The sequence below is a fragment of the Dendrobates tinctorius genome, unplaced genomic scaffold, assembly GCF_039654945.1.
Source record: "Dendrobates tinctorius isolate UK_male_01 unplaced genomic scaffold, ASM3965494v1 ptg000016l, whole genome shotgun sequence".
Classification (NCBI taxonomy): domain Eukaryota; kingdom Metazoa; phylum Chordata; class Amphibia; order Anura; family Dendrobatidae; genus Dendrobates; species Dendrobates tinctorius.
Genome location: NW_027361684.1, coordinates 56,293,496 through 56,316,661, shown reverse-complemented (window position 1 = coordinate 56,316,661; position 23,166 = coordinate 56,293,496). Strand labels below are relative to the sequence as shown.

At 41.5% G+C, this 23,166-nt stretch overlaps 1 protein-coding gene across 1 annotated transcript in view; it reads left to right on the top strand.

The window, feature by feature from the left end:
• PPEF1 (protein phosphatase with EF-hand domain 1) overlaps positions 1-23,166 on the top strand; it is a 112,938-nt gene that overhangs the window by 80,878 nt on the left and 8,894 nt on the right. The window contains exons 10-15 of the mRNA XM_073566068.1: positions 10,583-10,903; positions 12,823-12,825; positions 12,918-13,103; positions 13,837-13,979; positions 15,290-15,396; positions 21,066-21,229. Of these exons, the coding sequence (XP_073422169.1) occupies positions 10,583-10,903; positions 12,823-12,825; positions 12,918-13,103; positions 13,837-13,979; positions 15,290-15,396; positions 21,066-21,229 (924 nt within the window). The remainder of the gene's footprint in view (positions 1-10,582; positions 10,904-12,822; positions 12,826-12,917; positions 13,104-13,836; positions 13,980-15,289; positions 15,397-21,065; positions 21,230-23,166) is intronic.

Genomic DNA, 23,166 nt, shown 5'->3' with positions numbered 1-23,166 from the left:
GCCGTAGGCTCCACTCCTGGTGGTGCCCTTCTGGACATTCCTTTAAGGTTCAACTTTGCAACCATACTGCCCACGTAAAACAAACACTTTGCCTTCATGAACGCTGTTTGGAGGGTCATGACTCGTGGGAATAACGCCGCCCAATCAGTTAACCTGCTAGAGAGATCCTTCGTTGCTCCCAAGCATGACATCACACTCCCTAGGAGGAAGGTAATGCCACTGTGGCGACCGTACTCCTGGGGGCGACACAAGTGCACTGATGCCCAGCCACTGCTGGATGAATCTGCTGGTACATTGACCCAGACCACTACATTCCCCTCGCACGCTACCCGGCCTGAATCTGACCCTGATGAAACTCAGGTTACCCTTCCCATATACAGTTCCATCTTACACGGTGACAAAGAGGAAGCTGCAGATGAAAGTGCAGGTTCGGCCCACCCGCCATCAGACACACCACCGTACTATCAGGGGCCCTGTGCCAGTGCCGTCGCCAACGAGTGGGCCCCCCCTGCTTGCTCAGGATCACAGCACTTGCAAGGTTGAAGTACTGTGCAGTGAGATGGAAGATGGGGACGACGAGGAGTCCAGACTAATACAGGGATTCCCTAGCGAGGAGACTTATTTCATTGTTTTCAATGTTGGGACAGCAATTTTTGGGGAGCACTATACTCTGGAGAATGATAGATGGGGCCAACCATACACTGGAACATTCCAAAGGTGGACATCAGACACTGGAGCAGCATTTACAGGGCCCATTATACACTAGAGCATTAGAAATGGGGCCCATTATGTTTGGAGCATTATTTGGGCCCATAAGACAGTGGAGCTTCATCCATGGGGACCAACATATACTGTAGCATTATGTGGAGCTCATCATATACTGTTTCAAACATTATATGGGACCAATGATTCTGCATGGAGAAATAGATGGGCCTCGTCATGAGATGTAAAAAGTGAAGTATTTTTCATTGTACTATACCGCTATTTCTCTGCCGTATCGGAGCATGATGAGTTGTGGTATTGTGTTAAAGGGGCGCTCTTTCGCCCAGGGCACATGAAAACCTGGAGCCAGCCCTACCCCCCCACAACTTTAGCCAAATAACCCCCATTTTTCAGTGCGTAACTTGTATTATGAAGTTAATTAAGGTTGACCAGCTTAAGTAAGAAGAATTGATGCATTTTGGCATTCAAATGAGCACTGTAGGTGTGTTTCCTGTCCTCCTCTCACTGCCGACTTTTATTCCCCATTGACTTACATTGGGTTTCGTGTTTCGGGACGACCCCGACTTTTCCCTATAATCGGCCGATCTTGCTCGACCCGACTTTTGGAAAAGTCGGGTTTCACGAAACGAAACTCGACCATAAAAAAACAAAAGTCGCTCAACTCTACTCCTCATCTGAGCTATTGGAAGCAGCACCCTCTTCCCCCAATGGATGCCAATCTGGGTCAACAACTGGGTCATCCATCACCTCCTCTTCAATGTCATGTGCACCTTCCTCTGTGTCTCCGTGTATGGTGGTATAGTGTGCGGGAAGGGGCACCTGAGTCTCATCAGGGTCAGAATCTGGCTCTGTACACTGCGAGGACAATGTAGTGCTCTGGGTGAATGTACCAGCAGAATCATCTATCAGCGGCTGTGCATCAGTGCACTCCATGTCAGATTCATCTTGGCCTGGGTAATTCACCATTTCACTTGATAATCCAGGCATGGTATGTGAAAACAGCTCCATGGAGTAATCAGTAGTATGGCCTGCGTCATCCTTCAATCTTGGTTGGGGTGAAGGACACAAGGAAAGGTGTGGTTCATGAACATGAGCCTCCAATGACGACTCAGTGCTTTTACTTTTTACAACTTCAGAAGAGGAGGAGATAGAGCTGGAGGCTGAGTCAGTAATGTAAGACAAAACTTTTTCCTGATGCTCTGACTTTAAAAGCGGTTTGCCAACTCCTAGAAAACTAAGCCTTCGAAGCCTTATGGAGCCAGACGATGACGCAGGCTCAACACCTCCTGCATTCGGTCCTATTTTGCTCTTGCCACTACCATCAGATCCATCACCAACACCATCATTACCAGCTGCCAACCCCCGCCCAATTCCACAGCCTCTTCCACCATCCTTCCTCATTTTTTGTAGAAATGTAGACAAAATCCAACAAACTATACAGTAATGTAAAACAAGGTACAAGGTGTCTATAGGACAGGGGAGATTTTGAATTTCTGCACACACTTGTGGACACTGGACACTTATGGATTGTGTGAGGCCCACTGAATATCACAGCGCTATGTCACAGGCTCGATGGCACAGGTGTGAAAAAAGTGACTACAGGATAAGGGAGATTTTGAATTTCTGCACACACTAGTGGACACTGGACACTTTTGGATTGTGTAAGGCCCACTGAATATCAGAGCGCTATGTCACAGGCTCGATGGCACAGGTGTGAAAAAAGTGACTACAGGATAAGGGAGATTTTGAATTTCTGCACACACTAGTGGACACTGGACACTTTTGGATTGTGTGAGGCCCACTGAATATCAGAGCGCTATGTCACAGGCTCGATGGCACAGGTGTGAAAAAAGTGACTACAGGATCACAGAGATTTTGAATTTCTGCACACACTAGTGGACACTGGACACTTTGGGATTGTGTGAGGCCCACTGAATATCAGAGCGCTATGTCACAGGCTCGATGGCACAGGTGTGAAAAAAGTGACTACAGGATAAGGGAGATTTTGAATTTCTGCACACACTAGTGGACACTGGACACTTTTGGATTGTGTGAGGCCCACTGAATATCAGAGCGCTATGTCACAGGCTCGATGGCACAGGTGTGAAAAAAGTGGCTACAGGATCACAGAGATTTTGAATTTCTGCATACACTTGTGGACACTGGACACTTATGGATTGTGTGAGGCCCACTGAATATCAGAGCGCTATGTCACAGGCTCGATGGCACAGGTGTGAAAAAAGTGACTACAGGATCACAGAGATTTTGAATTTCTGCACACACTTGTGGACACTGGACACTTATGGATTGTGTGAGGCCCAATGAATATCACAGCGCTATGTCACAGGCTCGATGGCACAGGTGTGAAAAAAGTGACTACAGGATAAGGGAGATTTTGAATTTCTGCACACACTAGTGGACACTGGACACTTTTGGATTGTGTGAGGCCCACTGAATATCAGAGCGCTATGTCACAGACAGAAATTGGCTAGTGTATCACAAACTACAAGATGTATGTAGAATTGGGCAGAATAGGAATCTCCCTAGAGTGTAGGTCTGTAAGAACGGAACAAGTCCTCCACTTATCCTTCCACAGTGACACACAGAGAGCTTCACTGTGGCCGTGATAACAGCCGTTACACGGTACTGAAAGGAGCGTGCACGTACACGGCTGTCCGGTGTACGTAAAATTGTCAAGCTCCGTGTTTTTTAAGTATACGGACTGACACACGCTGTCTCTCTATAGTTTTGAATGTGATCAAACAGCAAATATATTTAACTGTTTGCAAGCTAGACAAAACTAGTAGGTGCAGGTCTGTAAGAACGGAACATGTCCTCTACTTATTCTCACAGAGTGACACACAGATAGCTTCACTGTGGCTGTGATAACAGCCGTTACACGGTACTGTGTGAGGAGCGTATACCGCTGTATGGTGTGAAAAAATGCACGCTCAGTACCTCAGCAGGACAAAAAAAAAATTGGAATTGCTTTTAAAAAAGCAGTTTGCAGAGCAGTGGGTAAACAGCAATGCAGCTGTCAGGAAGCCTTAGAAGGCAGCCTAACAACCAACACCGCTGATCCACCACAATATAGCCTCCCCTTGCACTGCACACACAGTGACTGGTGTGTTGTACAGGCAAAATCGCTAGCAGCAGAAGCAGGTTTTTTTTCTTCTTCCCTGCCTAACGCTCTCCCTACAGAATCAGCAGCAGCAACCTCTCCCTATGCTAAGATCGGCAGAAGTAAGATGGCGGTCGGCGTGCACGCCCTTTTATAACCCCTGTGACGCCCACCAAAGCAAGCCAATCACTTGCATGCCCTTCTGAAAGATGGTGGTGACCCCTGCCTATGTCATCACGTTGCCCACAGTGTCCGTGGATCCTGATTGGCTGAAAAAGAGCGCAAAACAAACTTTTGAAACGCGACTTTGGCGCGTAAGTCGCCGACCTCGTGGCCGACCTCATCCTAGGGTCGGGTTTCGTTTCATGAAACCCGACTTTGCCAAAAGTCGGCGACTTTTGGAATTTTTCGACCCGTTTCGCTCAACTCTACTGAAGAGAATCGAGGATCAAACCCAAAATTACAGAAAAAGGGTGACAGCAAAGTGGCAGAACTAGCTCTATTGTTCAGCGTGAATTCGGCCAAGGGCAAAAATGAGACCCAATCATCCTGATCAGCAGATATAAAACATCTTAAATAAGACTCCAAGGTCTGGTTTGTTCGCTCAGTCTGCCGATTGGTCTGGGGATGAAACGCGGAGGAGAAGGATAACTGAATTCCCAGAATGGAACAAAAGGCTTTCCAGAATGTGGAAACAAACTGGACTCCTCTGTCCGACACAATGTTCTCAGGAATCCCATGTAACCGAACCACCTGTTGTAAAAACAAGGGCACCAACTCAGCGGAAGATGGCAACTTTGCGAGTGGTACAAGATGGACCATCTTCGAAAATCTATCACAAATCACCCAGATAACAGTCATTCTCTGAGAGACAGGAAGATCAGAAATAAAATCCATTGAGATATGGGTCCATGGCCTCTTGGGCACCGGCAGGGGCATCAGCAACCCACTAGAATGAAAACAGGGTTTAGACCGAGAACAAGTCCCATTGGACTGTACAAAATTCCTGACATCACGAGATAAGGCAGGCCACCAAAAAAACCAACCAAATCTCTGGTACCAAAAATACCTGGATGACCAGCCAATGCGGAGCAATGAACTTCAGACATCACTCTCTTTCTCCACTGGTCAGGAACATACAATTTTCCCATAGGGCAACGCTCAGGTTTATCCTCTTTAAATTCCTCCAGGGCTCGTCTCAAATTGGGCGATATGGCAGAAAGAACTACCCCCTCACCTAGGATGGTAGTAGGCTCGGTCACATTAAGAGAATCAGCAAAGAAACTCCTAGAAAGGGCGTCTGCCTTAACATTCTTAGTGCCCGGAAGAAAAGAGACCACAAAATTAAAACGCGTGAAAAACAAGGCCCATCTAGCCTGTCTAGGATTCAAGCGTTTGGCCGACTCCAGATAAATCAAATTCTTGTGATCGGTGAGGACCACAACTTGATGTCTAGCTCCCTCCAACCAATGTCTCCACTCCTCCATTGCCCGTTTCATGGCCAACAATTCCCGATTCCCCACGTCATAGTTGCGTTCAGATGGGGAGAACTTTCGAGAAAAGAAGGCACAGGGATTCATCTTAGAAGTCACAGGGTCTTTTTGGGACAAAACAGCTCCTGCACCAATCTCAGAAGCATCTACCTCCACCTGAAATGGAAGTGAGACATCAGGTTGCTGTAAAACTGGAGCTGAAGTAAATCTTCGCTTAAGCTCCTGAAATGCTGAGACAGCCTCAGGAGACCAATTCAGCACATCAGCGCCCTTCTTGGTCAGATCAGTCAGTGGTTTGACAATACCAGAAAAATTACCTTTCAATTAATGATATAAATTAGCAAAACCCGAAAACTTCTGGAGAGCCTTCAAAGAAGTAGGCTGAGCCCAATCATAAATGGCCTGTACCTTGGCCGGGTCCATTTCAATAGTCGACGGAGACAAGATAAATCCCAAAAATGAAATCCTCTGTACACCAAAGAGGCATTTCGATCCCTTAACAAACAAGGAATTCTCCCTCAAAATCCAGTACACAGTCCGGGCATGTTCCACATGAGAATCCCAATCACTAGAAAAGATCAAAATATCATCCAGATAGATGATCAAAAACTTATCCACAAAGTCTCGGAAAATATCATTCATAAAGGACTGGAAGACAGAAGGGGCATTAGTGAGCCCAAAAGGCATCACCAAGTACTCAAAATGTCAGTCCGGAGTATTAAACGCCGTCTTCCATTCATCCCCGTGCTTGATGCGAATAAGATTATACGCCCCCCTGAGGTCAAGCTTAGTAAACCAGCAGGCACTCTTAACTCTGGAGAATAAATTAGACATCAGAGGTAACGGGTACTGATATTTAACCGTCATCTTGTTAAGGGAACGATAGTCAATACACGGTCTTAATGAACCATCTTTCTTGGCCACAAAAAAAAACCCAGCACCTAAAGGTGAGGAGGATGGTCTAATATGACCCTTCTCTAACGACTTCTTAATATAGGATCGCATAGCATCATGTTCGGGTACTGATAAGTTGAAAAGCCGACCCTTGGGAAATTTACACCCAGGCATCAACTCAATTGCACAGTCATAACTCCTATGAGGAGGCAAAGATGCAGACTTACTCTCACTAAATACATCAGAAAAATCGGCCAGATAATTAGGAATATCATGAGACTGAGGAGAGGTGGAGAAAACCGGAGCGTCCCTAAGAACACACTGACAACCCCAACTCACCACAGACCCAGATTTCCAATCCAAAACTGGATTATGAGTTTGCAAGCAGGGAAAACCCAGAACAATAGTATCATGCAAATTATGCAGCACCAATAATTTACAATTTTCTTGGTGGTCTGGGGCAACTCGCATTATCACCTGGGTCCAAAACTGAGGTTTATTCTCCGCAAAAGGAGTAGCATCAATACCCCTCAAAGGAATAGGCATCCGCAGAGGCGTCATGGAAAAACCACAACATTTAGCAAAGTCCAAATCCATCAGATTCAAAGCTGCTCCTGAATCCACAAAAGTCTTAGTGGAAAACGTGGATAAGGAGCAGATCAGAGTAATTGCCAAAAGGAACTTAGGTTGTATACTGCCCACAGCAAATGTGTGTGCAAAACGTTTCTCTCGTTTAGGGCAGACAGAAATAGTATGAGAGGCATCTCCACAGAAAAAGCACAGCTTATTACGCCTTCTAAACTCCTGACGTTGCGCCCTAGACAAAACCCCATCACATTGCATAGGTTCAGACGTTTGTTCAAAAGGTGGCAGCGCCTCCCGTGTAGTTTTACGTTCACGTAAACGCCGATCAACTTGAATGGCTAATGACATAGAATCATCCAGACCAGGGGGAACAGGAAATCCCACCTTAACATCTTTTATGGTCTCTGATAAACCCATCCGAAAGAGAGCTGCCAAAGCACTATCATTCCATGTAGTAAGGACCGCCCACTTTCGGAATTTTTGACAGTATAACGCTGCAGAATCCTGACCCTGGTTTAATGCCAACAGGGTTCTCTCAGCTTGATCAACAGCATTAGGTTCATCATACAACCCCAAGGCTTGAAAAAATGCATCCACATTAGTCAGAACAGGATTTTCAGGTGTCAGAGAAAAAGCCCAATCCTGGGGATCACCGCGCAGCAAGGAGATGACAATTTTAACCTGCTGCGCAGAACTCCCCGATGAGTTAGGCTTCAAGGCAAGAAATAATTTACAATTATTCTTAAAATTCAAAAATTTAAACCGATCCTCAGAAAACACATCAGGAGTAGGGATCTTAGGTTCAGCAGCATGTGACTGAATGAGGCAGGTGGAAATTCCCTGCACTTCAGCAAGTTGCTCCACACGATCAGACAATTGCTTAATATCCATTAGGAAAAAAAATCCTCCCACGGCCCCAGAGAAAAAGAGGAAAAAATACATAAAAAAAAAATTCTGACACTTTTTTTTTTTTTAAACAATTTTTTCCTGCTTTCTAGCACCCTAGACTCTGTGGTATGGCTGGTGATTCTGTTATGAATGGGTCACCGAGAAGGAAAACTAAACAAGCTAAGTCACAGAAAACCAGAGAGGTTGGTAACTATGCAGATTGCAGACCCCTGATCCTAACCACACAACTAGCAGCAGCCGTGGAGCGTTCCTACGATGAATCTAGACACCTCGTCACAGCCGGAGGACTAAATAAGCCTAAAGCAAGAAAAGGGGAAAACTAACTGCCCCAGAGCAGACCCCATTGAATAGACAGCCCCCACACATGTATTGATGGTGAAACAAGATGAAAACACAAACACAGGCAGGAAAATAGGCTGAGCAAATGATGGGGCCCAAACTAACTAGAAAGGATAGGAAAGGAAAGACACTGTCTGCAATCTGCCCAAAAAACCCTACAAAAATAATGTCCAACACTTCTGATAACAAAATTAACCCTGAAATCACTAGACTTCTCCCACTATATCAGCACTCTGAAATATTCTGAGACAGAGCAAAAAAGAGGCCAATCTAATAAGGGACAAAAAACAAATTGGCAAATACAGATAAATAAGAGTGGAAATTCAGCACAGCTCCAGCCGGGGCTGGCTGACCACACAAAAAACTGAATAGACCAACAAAATCAAGTGTGAACATTAGCAGAAACACTTAGCTTGAGATGACTGGAACAGAGCTGAAAACCAAGACCTGAAAAGCCAGAAGGAATCACCAGCACCAGAATAGGGCGTCAGCTGTCTTAAATCCAGTCTGAGATTCCAGAAATCCAATCGTTATCCTCATCATCAGGTGGCAGATCTCTACTAATTAAATCAACCTCACTACCTCCTGTTACCACCAGAGGGAGCCCAGAAGGAGAACTCACAACTGGTAGACCAGAAAATGAGTTCACAACAGGGTACACTAGTGGGCCTTGTTAGGTATAGCTGTAGGAAGTTTCTAGATGGTTTAGTAAGAGCACACACATAGTTAATTGTAGGAGGAGCGGCTATGGGTAAAGCTAGTGTAGGTTGTAGGAATTAGTCAGAAGGGCGAGCACGCCCGACAAGTCCACAAGGGCTCTAAGCCCAATACAACATAGCAGCTACGCAGCATTGTTTAAGTGAAGAAGCACGGGCACAATCAGACAGGTGCTGGATAAGGCCGGAGCACCCGGGGAAGTTACAGATCACGTCAGCAGCAGGAACAGAGAAGGAAACGTGGTCCAAAAGTTGTGCAGGGAGCAGAATCTTCATGATTTAGCATATTCTCAATAGGGCTTAAACTGGCAAGTCTGGGGCGAAACGGATGAGCTGAATCCCCTATGTACTGAGGTCCTACAGTAGTGAAGCTGTGGTACCACCAAGGGCGCTACTACTCCATAATGTACGTGAGGCTGAAGAAAGTAAGAAAGGGAAAGAGGAGGAGGAATGCTGTGTGGACTGTGATGTAACTGATGTGTCCAAGACCGTTATAGAAGAAAGTAAAAGCGTTAACTTTGCATCAGAACCGGTATCTGTGTTCGTTATTTCATCTACATGCACTGGAAACAAGTGTGCATGAGCTGGGTCGCACTGCAGTGGAATCCCTGACCGTGGACCAGCAACAAGAACAGTTACAGCGGTAGAAGCTGATGGTTTTTCTGTGGAAGGATGTCAGGACACCAGAGCCCCGGTGTCCTCGGCTGCGACTGACGTCCTGCCCTCCTCTTACAACATCATGACTTTCAAAGCTGGATGTGGTTAAAGAAAGCTCAGATAGACTGAACATTTGCACAGCAAGTCATTTTGACATTGCTGTGTATATTTTAATTATTTATAGCATTTTTTAGCACTTTTTAGGCAGATTTAATGTAGAGTTTGCCTGAAAAATATGCCTCTTCACATTGCTGGTGTTTCTCAACTCTTGTTTTGAAGACTACTCCATGCACATTTACATGCTGAAAATGTTATTTAGCTGAGGGATTTTTAGAAATATAGAAAATTCCAGACTGGTATATTTTAATAAAGTTTTACAGGGTATCATAAAGGTCTTGTTCTTATTTTGTCATTTTTAGCTGGGGATCTGATTAATCAGCAGATACATTTTCAAGCAGTAGAAGTATTTTTGCTGCCGTTACTTCAGTTAGCTGGATTGTACACAGGCGATATTTTGTAAAACCATTTGGTTGTCTCAGTAGTGCTTGAGTAAAGCCCCTTTCATGCCTCATTTTAGAGTACATTTCAACATGTGCAGTGTATTTTGTAAGCCAAGAAATAATATATGCATTGTATAAATTATGAAGACATATACTGTAGCATACATTGCCCCTGTGAATCACCTTCTACTCCTGATTTTGTCCTCATAAGTGATATCATAAATTTCCTACTATCACAGGCCTACTACAAGGCTCCGTACACTGCCCCCATCTCCCCATCCAATGTAGACACACCACGATCTTCGTCCAAAGTGCAAACAATTAATATGGGCAGCTATGATGCTGCTGAATAGAGGAACCCCAACCCTAGCTATAGTTTTTACCCTTGAGTAGTGAGAACCCTTACATGGCTTGTTGCTCCGAAAGGACTGTCTAGATAGCTGACAAGTAGGCAGGAAAGTGCGAAGAGGCATGAAAAGGGCAGAGATGGACTTATTCCTTCTGCTCAGGATGGCTGAATACATAATGGGAGTCTTATTCTGACCTTTATTTTATCTATATCGCAGAATATTCACTCTCTGTGTAGGCCGCTGCATGTTTCTGACTGTCTTTTTCATTTTCTACACTTTTGTGTTGATTTTGTAGTATAAATCCGCTTTGAAACCTCCAAGACCAGATCCAGAAAGTAACAATCTAATACATAAAGGTAATGAGTTGCATGTAGACATAGTAGCTATAAAGCTTCTAAACATGCATGCAGATTTACAGGATCTTCAATCGATGGAGGTTAGCCCTGATAAATGCTTCTCTACACAAATGTTCTCAGATTCTTATCAGCAGACTGGTGGATTGCAAGAAGGTTGCAGAAATGGGGCCATTGTGGACAGACATTTCTTGGATTCCAGTCTTCACTTACCTGAAATGACCCCAGACTTAACAGTCAACGAACAAAAAGAATGGAAACAGGTTTGTTACATTTATTCCTGTTACAGATGACTTGTTATAAAACCACCTTGCCTTCCTTTTAATATAACATGAGTTTCTTCTGGAAATTATTGAGTCATAGGTTTGCAAATATAAAGGGGCATTTGAAGAGTTGAAGGAACATTCTAGAAAAGAAACTGATATACTGTGTCCCTCATAATGTAGGTCCTGAAGGGGCAGTTTACATCTTCCATCTTTGGCATTCTTTGAAGCAGAGTGGTGAACTGCCGTCTCTGTCACTGTACTAGGCATTACATGATTGGTTCTGCAGTAGTCTGCTAAAGAGATTATCCCACAAGAAAATAAAAACACATTTATTGCCAATCAACAAAATATTTGATAAATATGATTGTTAGAGCCTAACTCCTGGGACACCCGCAATCACCAAATCTGGGCATCCCAGTGCACACATTCTGCTCCACAGCATGACCCAACACAACATACTTCTCCTTTTAATGTCTGTAGGGTTGGTCAAAAACGGCTAAGTATAGCATCGTTTCCACTGGTCCCTTAGAAATGAATGGATCTGCATAGCACATGTGTGACCATTTTTCCATTCAGACTAACTCTTGTCCTAGAGATCCATGTGAGCTCCAGGTGTAGGTCTTCTTCAAACTTACAATTATAAAGTATTCTGAGAATAGGTGATATGTAATGCTGAGTAAAGGCCCTTTTACATTTAGCGATGCACCAGCGATCCCGACCACGATATGACGTGGTCAGGATCGCTGGTGCATCGCTAAGTGATCGCTAGTGAGCTGCCAAACAGGCAGATCTCACAGCGATGCAGCAGCGATACAGCGGTCGTTACTTACCTTTCAGATGCGGCGATGAAAACGTCCTCCCACCCGCCTCCACACGTCGCTCGCCGGCACCTCAGGAAGCCCAGCAGGAAGCGGCTGACGAGAAATGGAGCCGGCCGATCTCGCGCGATCAGCGATGGACAGCGGGGGAGCCGGTCGGAGGTAAGTATCACACACAGCGATATCGCTAGCACGTCACAAAATCGGTGACGTTATAACGATATTGCTAGCGATATCGCTATGTGTAAAACCCCCTTAAGGGTAGTCAAGAGGTCTGGGGTCAGATACAAGGAGAGCTCATCATAAACAGAGGGATGAGACAAAGGCATCGTAAGGTCACAGTCTGTGGTCAGAATCCCAAGAAGGTTTAAGACAAAGGGGCTAGGCAAACGGATGGTTAAAGATAAGATCCAAGGTAGGGCAGCAAAGATCAGGATACATGACCTTAGAAAAAGAGAAAAAGAGAAAAAGCCCACCACTTTAGGCAAGCTAGAACTGGCAGAGAGACAGCTAAAAAGCCAGACAATCACAGAGAACGGATGACAGGTGGAAGACCCTTCAGGCCCGACCTGATTGGGCAGCTGGGCTGTCAATCACAATACCGAGAGCCCAGCACACCCCTGCCTCAGATTGGGTGATTTGGCTTTCATTCACAATACTGACAGCTCAGCATGCCCCTATTCTATAGAGCGGCTGAGCTATCACAGCGTGGTGGAATCATGACACAATATATGTATTTTATGAGATAATCCCTTTAATCTCTTTTTTTTCATCTATGAAGGTGCTGATAACTAGAAAAGAAGCTAATTTCCAATATCTAGCTTTTACTATTTAGGTTGTACAAAACCAGTGAAAGCCATATAGCCCAATATTGCATCCATGGGCTCCTCCTTGTGTCTTGGACTCATATGAATGTATCCAGCACAAATATATCTATACATTTGCTGTATAGGAAATATAATAAACTCAATCTAAGGAACTTGCAGGCAAAATCTTTTTTTATCAGTTTGATGAAAGCAGGTAAAAGTACACAGATGACAAAGTAGACATTCAGATTTCATGTTTTGCTAATTATTGTATTTTTACTCTTGTATTTAGGAGGTGAAGACACTTTCTGTTATATTTTAGCCATTAGTTTGTTGTTACACTGATAGTGAGTTTACTGTACTAACATTTGTTCTTTATTGGCTAAGGTTGTAGACATAATGTGGAGCGATCCGAAGAACCAAAATGGCTGCTTCCCAAACAGTTTTAGAGGTGGAGGTTGTTACTTTGGTCCAGATGTAACCAAAAAATTACTTGACCGATACAATTTAAAAATGTTGATCAGGTCACACGAATGCAAACAGGAAGGTTATGAGCTGGGCCACAATGGAAAGGTAAAAAAAGTAATGACATTGTTTTTGTAAGAGTAGAAAAAAGAGTCATGCTCTAACCGATGTGTATTTCACATGGACCTTTAGTGGGGCTTAGTGCTGCATTTATGGGGCAGGCACGATATTACGCGAGTCAAATAAATACATAGCCGAGATGAAAAATGGAAATCGCCATTGTGCTAGTTCAATGGACCCATATTACCTATATATATAGAGAGAGAGAGAGAGAGCTAAGCAGCAGTATATATAACTGATGTAGTTATCGCAAAGTGGATGTATGAAGGGTGCACATTTTGAACATTTCACCGTCAATTATATTCACAGGGAGTAACCCAGAAGGGCATCAGGCTACACAAAATTATTCTGATTTGGATATATTATTTTGAGCCTCCTATGTCTCCCTTGGCCAGTGGTGTGAGGTTTTGGTCTATTGATCAGTCACCTGTTAAAGGGGATATGAAGCCATTAGAGCCACTGTAAGAGTAATGTGATTCCTTATATTGGATCCCAGGAGACCAATGTCTGTGTGATTTACTGAATTGTGTTTTTATATGTTGGCTGTTTCCTGAATATTATTAGATAGTGTATCAGGATATAAGTTACAGGAGTGCGCTTTATGTAGTGATTGATGTCATTTTGAGTCTTTTAAGCAGTATTATAATAAAAGCTAAGTCTTCTGGGAATAACTCTTATTCAGTGATGGGTCACACATAGTTCTTTGTTGCATTTAATTTAGGTCATAACCATATTTTCAGCCTCTAACTACTATGATGAAGGAAGTAACAGAGGGGCATATCTCAAGTTGGGCCCAGATCTAATTCCACGATTTGTGCAATATCAAGTCAGTAAGTGCACACGAAAACTTACACTTAATCAACGGTAAGAGTAGATTCTTTTTTTTATCTATATACTTACTGGGAATTGCTTTAATGTATCTTTGCTGACTACTAACATATAGAACATGTGCAAATAACTGTTACTGACACACCTAAGACATGAATACCATCCAAAGAAAAAAGTATATCGAGTCTAAAAAATGTTTTTCTTAAACTTTATTAAAGATTAAACAATTAAAATTACATCTCAAATTCAATGCAATGGAGGACAACCTGCTGTGTGACCTAACTATATGCAGACCGACATAGAATAGTATAGAATATAGGGGCAGCACGGTGGCTCAGTGGTTAGCACTGCAGCCTTGCAGCACTGAAGTTCTGGGTTCAAATCCCACCAAGGACAACATTTGCAAGGAGTTTGTATGTTCTCCCCGTGTTTGGGTGGGTTTCCTCCCACATACCGATAGGGAATGTAGATTGTGAGCCCCATTGGGGACAGCGATGATAATTTGTGCAAATAGCGTTGCAGAATATGTTAGCGTTATATAAAGATTATTATTATCATAGTAAAAATACCAATTGTAGATATATGCAAACGCTACCTCATTAGCCAAAATATTTGCATAGTGCAAAAAAATGCATGAAATAATATTGCTGGTTGCATAATGATAATCAGATAATAATAAGAAGAAGAAAGCTTACATTTTTTTGCAAACTGATGTTATCTGGCCATTGTAGTCTAGTATGTATGGCGAACGTTAACCTCTCCTCAGACTATACATGCGTCAAGAAAATAAGGAAATGGGAGGGATACTACTGCCATCCTTGACTTATCCAATTGGTTAGAAAATCATGCTGGTTACAAAATGCAGCCAAATGTTTTAGATACAATTAGGTGCATGAGATAAATCATAGAATAACTAAGGCTCCCTTTATAGCCAATCAGTTTCCATGTCTGTCTAGAAACGCAGCTACAGCAGTATGGGTGCACATGGCTTTAATCTGATAAGTTGATTCAAGTGATTATTATTGTCCCCCTACCCCAAGCAAAAGCAAGCTAAGGTACAATTATTCTCTTCAACCAACTTGTCATATACCAGAGATCTTCTCTGTGGGCATTTGTTTTTTCTCCACAGACTATGGCCAATGAAAACATGAAAGTGCCCACAAAAGTTCTCTGGTATACGTCCAATTGTTGAAGAGGGGCATAACTTTGGAGCGGAGGGGCAAAGAGAAAAATAAAAACAGTTCCAGAATCAGCAGAGCAGCGCCGGGAGGAGGAGTTGCTTAGTTTAAATTTAAAAATAATCCAGTGAAAGGTCCTGGCTAATAACTGTTGCTTTCTCATTGCAGGATGAGTGCTGTTGAAGATTCTGCTCTCAGAGCACTTCAGGAACAATTTTTTGCCCATCGCACTGACCTTATAAAAGCTTTTAAAGGGCATGACCCGGATGATACAGGTAAATAAACTGATCATTTTTCTATATTTGACAGATCCATATACTTGTTACCCTACATGGTGCTATATGGAACAATTTCATATACAGGTGCTTCTCACAAAATTAGAATATCATCAAAAAGTTAATTTCAGTTTTTCAATGCAAAAAGTGAAGCTCATATATTATATAGAGTCATTATAAACAGAGTGATCGATTTCAAGTGTTTATTTCTGTTAATGTTGATGATTATGGCTTACAATGAAAACCCAAAAGTCATTATCTCAGTAAATTAGAATAATTAACAAAAAACACCTGCAAAGGCTTCCTAAGCATTTAAAAAGGTCCCTTAGTCTGCTTCAGTAGGCTCCACAATCATGGGGAAGACTGCTGACTTGACAGATGTCCAGAAGCCAGTCACTGACACACTCCACAAGGAGGTTAAGCCACAAAAGGTCAATGCTAAAGAAGCTGGCTGTTCACAGAGTGCTGTATCCAAGCATATTCATGGAAAGTTGAGTGGAAGGAAAAAGTGTGGTAGAAGAAGGTGCACAAGCAACTGGGATTGCACTAAAAAAAAGTAGAAAAGCAGGTCATTTTTTGAAATTGCATAAAAAGTTTATCAACTGGACAATCGGCATAACAAGACTGCCCTTCTGGCATTTGCTGGAGTGTACAAAAGCTCAAATAGAAAAAAAATGGGCTAAAAAAGCCCTAGCCAGCTCACCAACCACAGCCAAAGCACGGAACTTTCTCTGGACCCGACGATAGTTGATAGTAGACAGAAGAACAGGAGCGTTCCAGCTAATAAGATTTCTTGCTTTATTGAAAAATAATTTTTAAAATGTATAAAACATCAGCTTTCTCCTCAGATATAAATGGATGTGCAGTAGGCGCTGGGAAACAGCTACAGGTTTCGATCCTACATGGATCTTTATTACAGCTGCAAATTAATAACATAGCGCAAACCTTATACCTAAATACCTAATGCTGATCAATCCGAATTGCAAATCATGTCACATGTTTTAACAAAAGGTCCTGTGGGCATTGCTCCAATTCTAGCGCTACACAGGAACCAATGACAGCATTACTCTCTATCACATGTTCTAATAGAAGGTCCTATATGCAACTCTACAAATTATTAAGGTTTGCACAGTGATAACATAATTAAAAACTATATACCAGACAAATATAAGAAAATAAGAACAAAATATAGAAATTAACCATTAGTAATGATACATTATTTCCGTTCTTTTGCTGAGACCATTTGGATATCTAGACCCCAGACAAAAAATCCAAAAAGCTTCCCTAGTGAGAAGGCGTCTTTTTCCATTTTTTCCATCACCACCCCGTTTTGGATTTTTAACGCATTCGATTCCAACAATTGACATGGCCTCTAAACTGCCATTATGCTGCGTTAAAAAATGTTTGGAGACCATAGAAATATTACGTGTACATATACTATTGTTTTCCACATCTCTGATGTGCTCCAATATACGAATTTTTAGTTTTCTTGTTGTGCAGCCTATGTAAAATAAATTGCATATTTTACACTGTATTTTATAGACTACGTTTTCTGTATTGCAATTAATGAATTGTTTAATGTTGTATTCCTGAATATTACCTGAATCATTAAATGTTTTAGTTTTTTGTACATATCTGCACATTTTACATTTGTTGTAGCCACATTTATAGAAACCAGTAGTTTTTAACCACTTTTCAGAGGTTGATAGGGATGTAAAAAAACTAGGAGATACAATATCACCTATAGTAGGAGCCCGTCTGGCAATAACATTAGTGCCAGAATGCAGTATTTTCGCCAATGTTTCAAACCTCGTGTAGAATTGGTAAGCATTTATAAAAAATACTCTTGATTTTATTAAATTGGAGACTGTATTCTAAACGCACAAATGTTTTTTTGCTCATGTCCTTCCTTTTTACAATATTATTCTTTGACGCCAATACATTTATTTTTTCTATTCCTATTTTCTGCCCTAATTTTGGCTCTTTCTAGCATCCAGTTAGAATAGCCCCGTTTTTTAAATTTTTTTATGCAGCGCTTCAAACTCTGCGTTTTTCACCTGTTCCTCTGTGCAGTTTCTCTTAAGCCTTATATGTTCTCCAATGGGGACAGAACTAATTACATGCCTAGGATGTCCACTGCGGGCATGCAGTATGGTATTACCTGTAATAGGTTTGCAAAAAGTATTAGACATAATTTTTAGTCCTACATTACCCCTTAATTACAAGATCTAAAAATGATGTTCGGCTTTTGTCTGATTTGTAGGTAAATTTAATGTTAAAAGTATTGGTATTAATGTAATCCACAAATGCTGGTATGGCAGATACATTGCCCTCCCAGATGATAAGGGTGTCATCGATGTATCTGCCATACCAATTAATGCACTGCGCATAGGGATTATCCACTGGGTAGATAAATTGCTTCTCCCAAAATGCCATGGTAAAATTCGCCAAAGATGGGGAGTATTTTGCTCCCATCGGGACTCCAGATTTCTGTAAATAGATTGTGCCATCAAATGCAAAAAAATTATGCTTAAGGAGGAAAACACTACCTGTAGCAAATCACTATAATTCAGTAAAGAGAATTTTAATGCTTCTATGGCCAGGCTATGTGGAATGCATGTATATAGCGATGTAACATCGCAAGTCAGCCATGCATAATTTTCATGCCATAATTTATCCGTAAAGGTGGCTAAAACGTCCCTGGAGTCTTTCAGGTAACCTGGTAAGCTTCGTACTATTGGTTGAAGCAAGGAATCCGCCCATTAACAAAGGTGTTCGTTTGAAGAACCAATACCCGATACAATCGGTCTCATTGGAGGAATATCTGCAATTTTGTGAATTTTAGGCAAACCATATATGATTGGCAAGACCGGATTCTGGACTATTAGCTTGTTTTTTACTCAGTATACCCATATTGAAACCTTCCATAATGATATCTTCAGCTATTTTACCATAAGTTTTAGTGAGGTTAGTGATTAATTTTTCGTAAACTTCATTATCAGATAACAATTTGATTTTCGGAATCCTCAGCATTAAGAACTACCACCATGCCCCCCTTGTCGCTGCGTTTAATGACTATATCTGTCATATTTTTAGATCTATTAATGCAGCTTTTTGTTTTTTACTGAAGTTTTTTTTGTATGGTCTCCAAACATTTTTTAACGCAGCATAATGGCAGTTTAGAGGCCATGTCAATTGTTGGAATCGAATGTGTTAAAAATCCAAACCGGGGTGGTGATGGAAAAAGACGTCTTCCCACTAGGGAAGCTTTTTGGATTTTTTTTGTCCGGGGTCTAGATATCCAAATGGTCTCAACAAAAGAACAGAAATAATGTATCATTACTAATGGTTAATTTCTATATTTTATTCTTATTTTCTTATATTTGTCTGGTATATAGTTTTTAATTATGTTATCACTGTGCATACCTTAATAATTTGTAGAATTGCATATATGACCTTCTATTAGAACATGTGATAGAGAGTAATGCTGTCATTGGTTCCTGTGTAGCGCTAGAATTGTAGCAATGCCCACAAGACCTTTTGTTAAAACATGTGACATGATTTGCAATTCGCATTGGTCAGCATTAGGTATAAGGTTTGCGCTATGTCATTAATTTGCAGCTGTGATAAAGATCCATGTAGGATCGAAACGCGTAGCTGTTTCCCAGCGCCTACTGCACATCCATTTATATCTGAGGAGAAAGCTGATGTTTTATACATTTTAAAAATTATTTTTCAATAAAGCAAGAAATCTTATTAGCTGGAACGCTCCTGTTCTTCTGTCTAGTGTACAAAAGCTGCAGGCTTTTGCTGAGAGACTACACTACCGTTCAAAAGTTTGGGGTCACCCAGACAATTTTGTGTTTTCCATGAAAACTCATACTTTTATTAGTCAAATGAGTTGCCAAATGAATTTAAAATCTAGTCCAGATATTGACAAGGTTCGAAAAAAAAAGATTTTTATTTGAAATAATAATTTTCTCCTTCAAACTTTGCTTTCATCAAAGAATGCTCCCTTTGCAGCAATTACATAATTGCAGACCTTTGGCATTCTAGCAGTTAATTTGCTGAGTTAATCTGGAGAAATTTCACCCCATGCTTCCAGAAGCCCCTCCCACAAGTTGGTTTGGCTTGATGGGCTCTTTTTGAGTACCATACGGTCAAGCTGCTCCCACAACAGCTCAATGGGGTTGAGATCTGGTGACTGCACTGGCCTCTCCATTACAGATAGAACACCAGCTGCCTGCTTCTTCCCTAAATAGTTCTTGCATAATTTGGAGGTGTGCTTTGGTCATTGTCCTGTTGTAGGATGAAATTGGCTCTAATCAACCGCTGTCCACAGGGTATGGCATGGTGTTGCAAAATGGAGCGATAGCCTTCCTTATTCAAAATCCCTTTTACCTTGTACAAATCTCCCACTACCAGCACCAAAGCAACCCCAGACCATCACATTACCTCCACCATGCTTGACAGATGGCGTCAGGCACTCTTCCAGCATCTTTTCAGTTCAGCATCTCACAAATGTTCTTCTGTGTGATCCTAACACCTCAAACTTGGATTTGTCTGTCCATAACACTTTTTACCAATCTTCCTCTGTCCAATGTCTGTGTTCTTTTGCCCATATTAATCTTTTCCTTTTATTAGCCAGTCTCAGATATGGCTTTTTCTTTGCCACTGTGCCCTAAAGGACAGCATCCCGGATTCGCCTCTTCACTGTAGACGTTGATACTGGCGTTCTGTGTGTGCTATTTAATGAAGCTGCCAGTTGAGGACCTGTGAGGCGTTGATTTCTCAAACTACAGACTCTAATGTACTTGTCTTGTTTCTCAGTTGTGCAGCAGGGCCTCCCACTTCTCTTTCTACTCTGGTTAAAGCTTGTTTGAGATTTCCTCTGAAGGGAGTAGTACACACCGCTGTAGGAAATCTTCAGTTTCTTGGCAATTTCTTGCATGGAATAGCCTTCATTTTTAAGAACAAAAATAGACTGTCGAGTTTCACATGAAAGTTCTTTTTTTCTGGCCATTTTGAGAATTTAATGGAACCAACAAATGAAATGCTTCAGATTCTCAACTAGCTCAAAGGAAGGTCAGGTTTATAGCTTCTCTAATCAGCCAAACTGTTTTCAGCTGTGTTAACATACTTGCATAAGGGTTTTCAAGGGTATTCTAACTATTCATTAGCCTTCTTGCACAGTTAGCCAACACAAAGTACCTTTAAGAACACTAGAGAGATGGTTGTTGAAAATGGGCCTCTATACACCTATGAAGATATTGCATTACAAACCAGACGTTTGCAGCTAGAATAGTCATTTCCCATATTAACAATGTATAGAGCGTATTTCTGAATCATTTAATGTTCGCTTCATTGGAAAAAAAATGTGCTTTTCTTTAAAAAATAAGGAAATTTCTAAGTGACCCTAAACTTTTGAACGGTATTCAGCTGACAACACATGGACGCTGTGTTATTAGACTTTGTTGAGAATGTACTGTGTGACCCCTTTGATTTTGCATTGTGTTATGATAAAGATAACACTTGCTGTATGTCCCTAGTAAAACAGTTCATTCTCCCACAATATCCAAGTGCTGATGATTTTGCTGAAAGCTGCAAAAGTGATTAGGTGACAAATTGTGTAATCAGAATCAGAAAGCAAATAATTTTACAATTAACAGGAAAAATCTCCATTAGTGATTGGGCATCAGCAATGGAAGCAGTGCTGCATTTGGGTCTACCCTGGAGGACATTACGCTCAAGACTTGCACGGCTGGCTTCTGATGGCAGGGTAGAATATCTTTCATGCTTTGAAGATCTGCAAATTGAAAAATCCATTAAAGCAGTAAGTGTATCTTATTTATTCATACTATATGTATGTAGGATTGTATTATGTTAAATATCTACAGTATACAGTTAGGTCCAAAAATATTTGAACAATGACACAAGTTTACCAAAACTTATTCAAGACACAATTATATAATTGGTATAGGCTCAAAGTGCAGACTGTTAGCTATAATTGGAGGGTATTCACATCCTAATGCAAGTAAGGGTTTAGGAATTAGAGCTCTTTAATGTCGTATAATTCGTGCATCTGGATTAAAAAACTTGATCCTGTGGTTAGCAACTCTTTCGATGGAGCCACAGCACATACACCTTTTACTTGATTGTTTTAGTTCTGTTATCTTTTTTGCAGTCGGTTTTGGGTAACAGGTGTTTATTACTCTGTCTTCCCAATCACCTTTCGGGTGCAGCTTTATATATATCTTCCCTTGCTGGTGTTTTCTGCTGGTGATGGTCTTTGTTAGATTCATTCACTTTGCTGTAGTTTAAGTTGGTTACAGTTGTTTTGTGTGTGATTCCTTTATTCCTTAGGGAATTGCTACTCCAGCTTTACTAGGAGCTGCTAAGGACATTCAGGTTAAGCTGGCATTGAGTGGGGGCGCCATTGCATTTTCTGAGGGTGCCGTATTCTGGTGTCAGGCAAGGACAGACCAGGGTCAGAGGTAGTATTTTCCTAGTTTGAACAGGATTCTGTTAGGTTCAAGTATTTTTCTCCCTGGTTTGTACGCTACCTGTGTGAATCTACCTTAGCAGTCATAACAATGTAGTTGCAACTTTTTCAAGAGACTAAAAGTAATAGAACCATTATCTCAAAAGATTTTTAATGAGCTATTCCCTAATTAATCCATCATCAATTATGCAGATAAAAGGTCTGGAGCTCATTACAGGCATTACTGGTGTGGCATTTGGAAGCTGTTGCTGTGAACCCACAACATCTAAGTCTATCATAAACAGAAGACTTTATTAGCGCAAATACAGAGGGTAGCATTCTTTGGACAGATGAGACTAAGATCATCCTGAAAATACACCACATCCTCTGTAGAACATGGTGGAGGTAGTGTGATGGCATGGGCATACATGGCTTTCAATTGCACTGGGTCACTAGTGTTTATTGATGATGTGACTGAAGACAGAATCGACAAGATTAATTTTTAAGTGTATAGGGCTAAACTTTCTGCCCAGATTACACCAATGTAGCAAAAAACATACTGCAAAAGCAACCATGGAGTGTTTAAGGCAAAGAAGTGGAATATTTTGCAATGGCCGATCACCGATCTCAACTCCATTGAACATTCATTTCACATGCTTGAGAAAAAACTCAAGGCAGAAAGACCCACAAACAAGCAACAACTGAAGTCAGCTGCAGTAAAGACCTGGAAAAATCACAGAGGAGGAAACCCAGCATTTGGTGTCATCCATGGCTTCCAGACTTTACGCAGTCATTAATAATAAACCTATCTGTTTCACCAGTTGCTCAACTGCATGAGAATGGCGAACAGAAAAAGCACACAATAGAAATATTTAACATGATAAATCAATTGCAATTTTTATTAATTTACAACAAAATAGTGAGAAAAAGTAATAAAAAACAAATGCCTCAGATGTGAGGGACGCTAGAGACACCTTTAAACACATGTTGATAGCATGACGCCCCCTGAAGAAGTGTGGACAAAACGCACGTCAGAGTGAAGGGACGCGGCATTGACACCACGCAGCCTGTAAGTATGACTTAAAAATATTTTGTCTGCCTGAATGCCTCTTTTCATTGTTGCACTGTTCATAGAATGGTATGTGCCGTCTCATTGTCCTTACACTACTGGGAACTCCACTATAGCTTGATTTAGCAGGTGGATTTTCCACTAATGACTTTTGGACCTTTACAGCCATTCTTAGTACCTCAGCACAGGCACTTTTTTGGTTTCAAAACCTTTTCTAAGG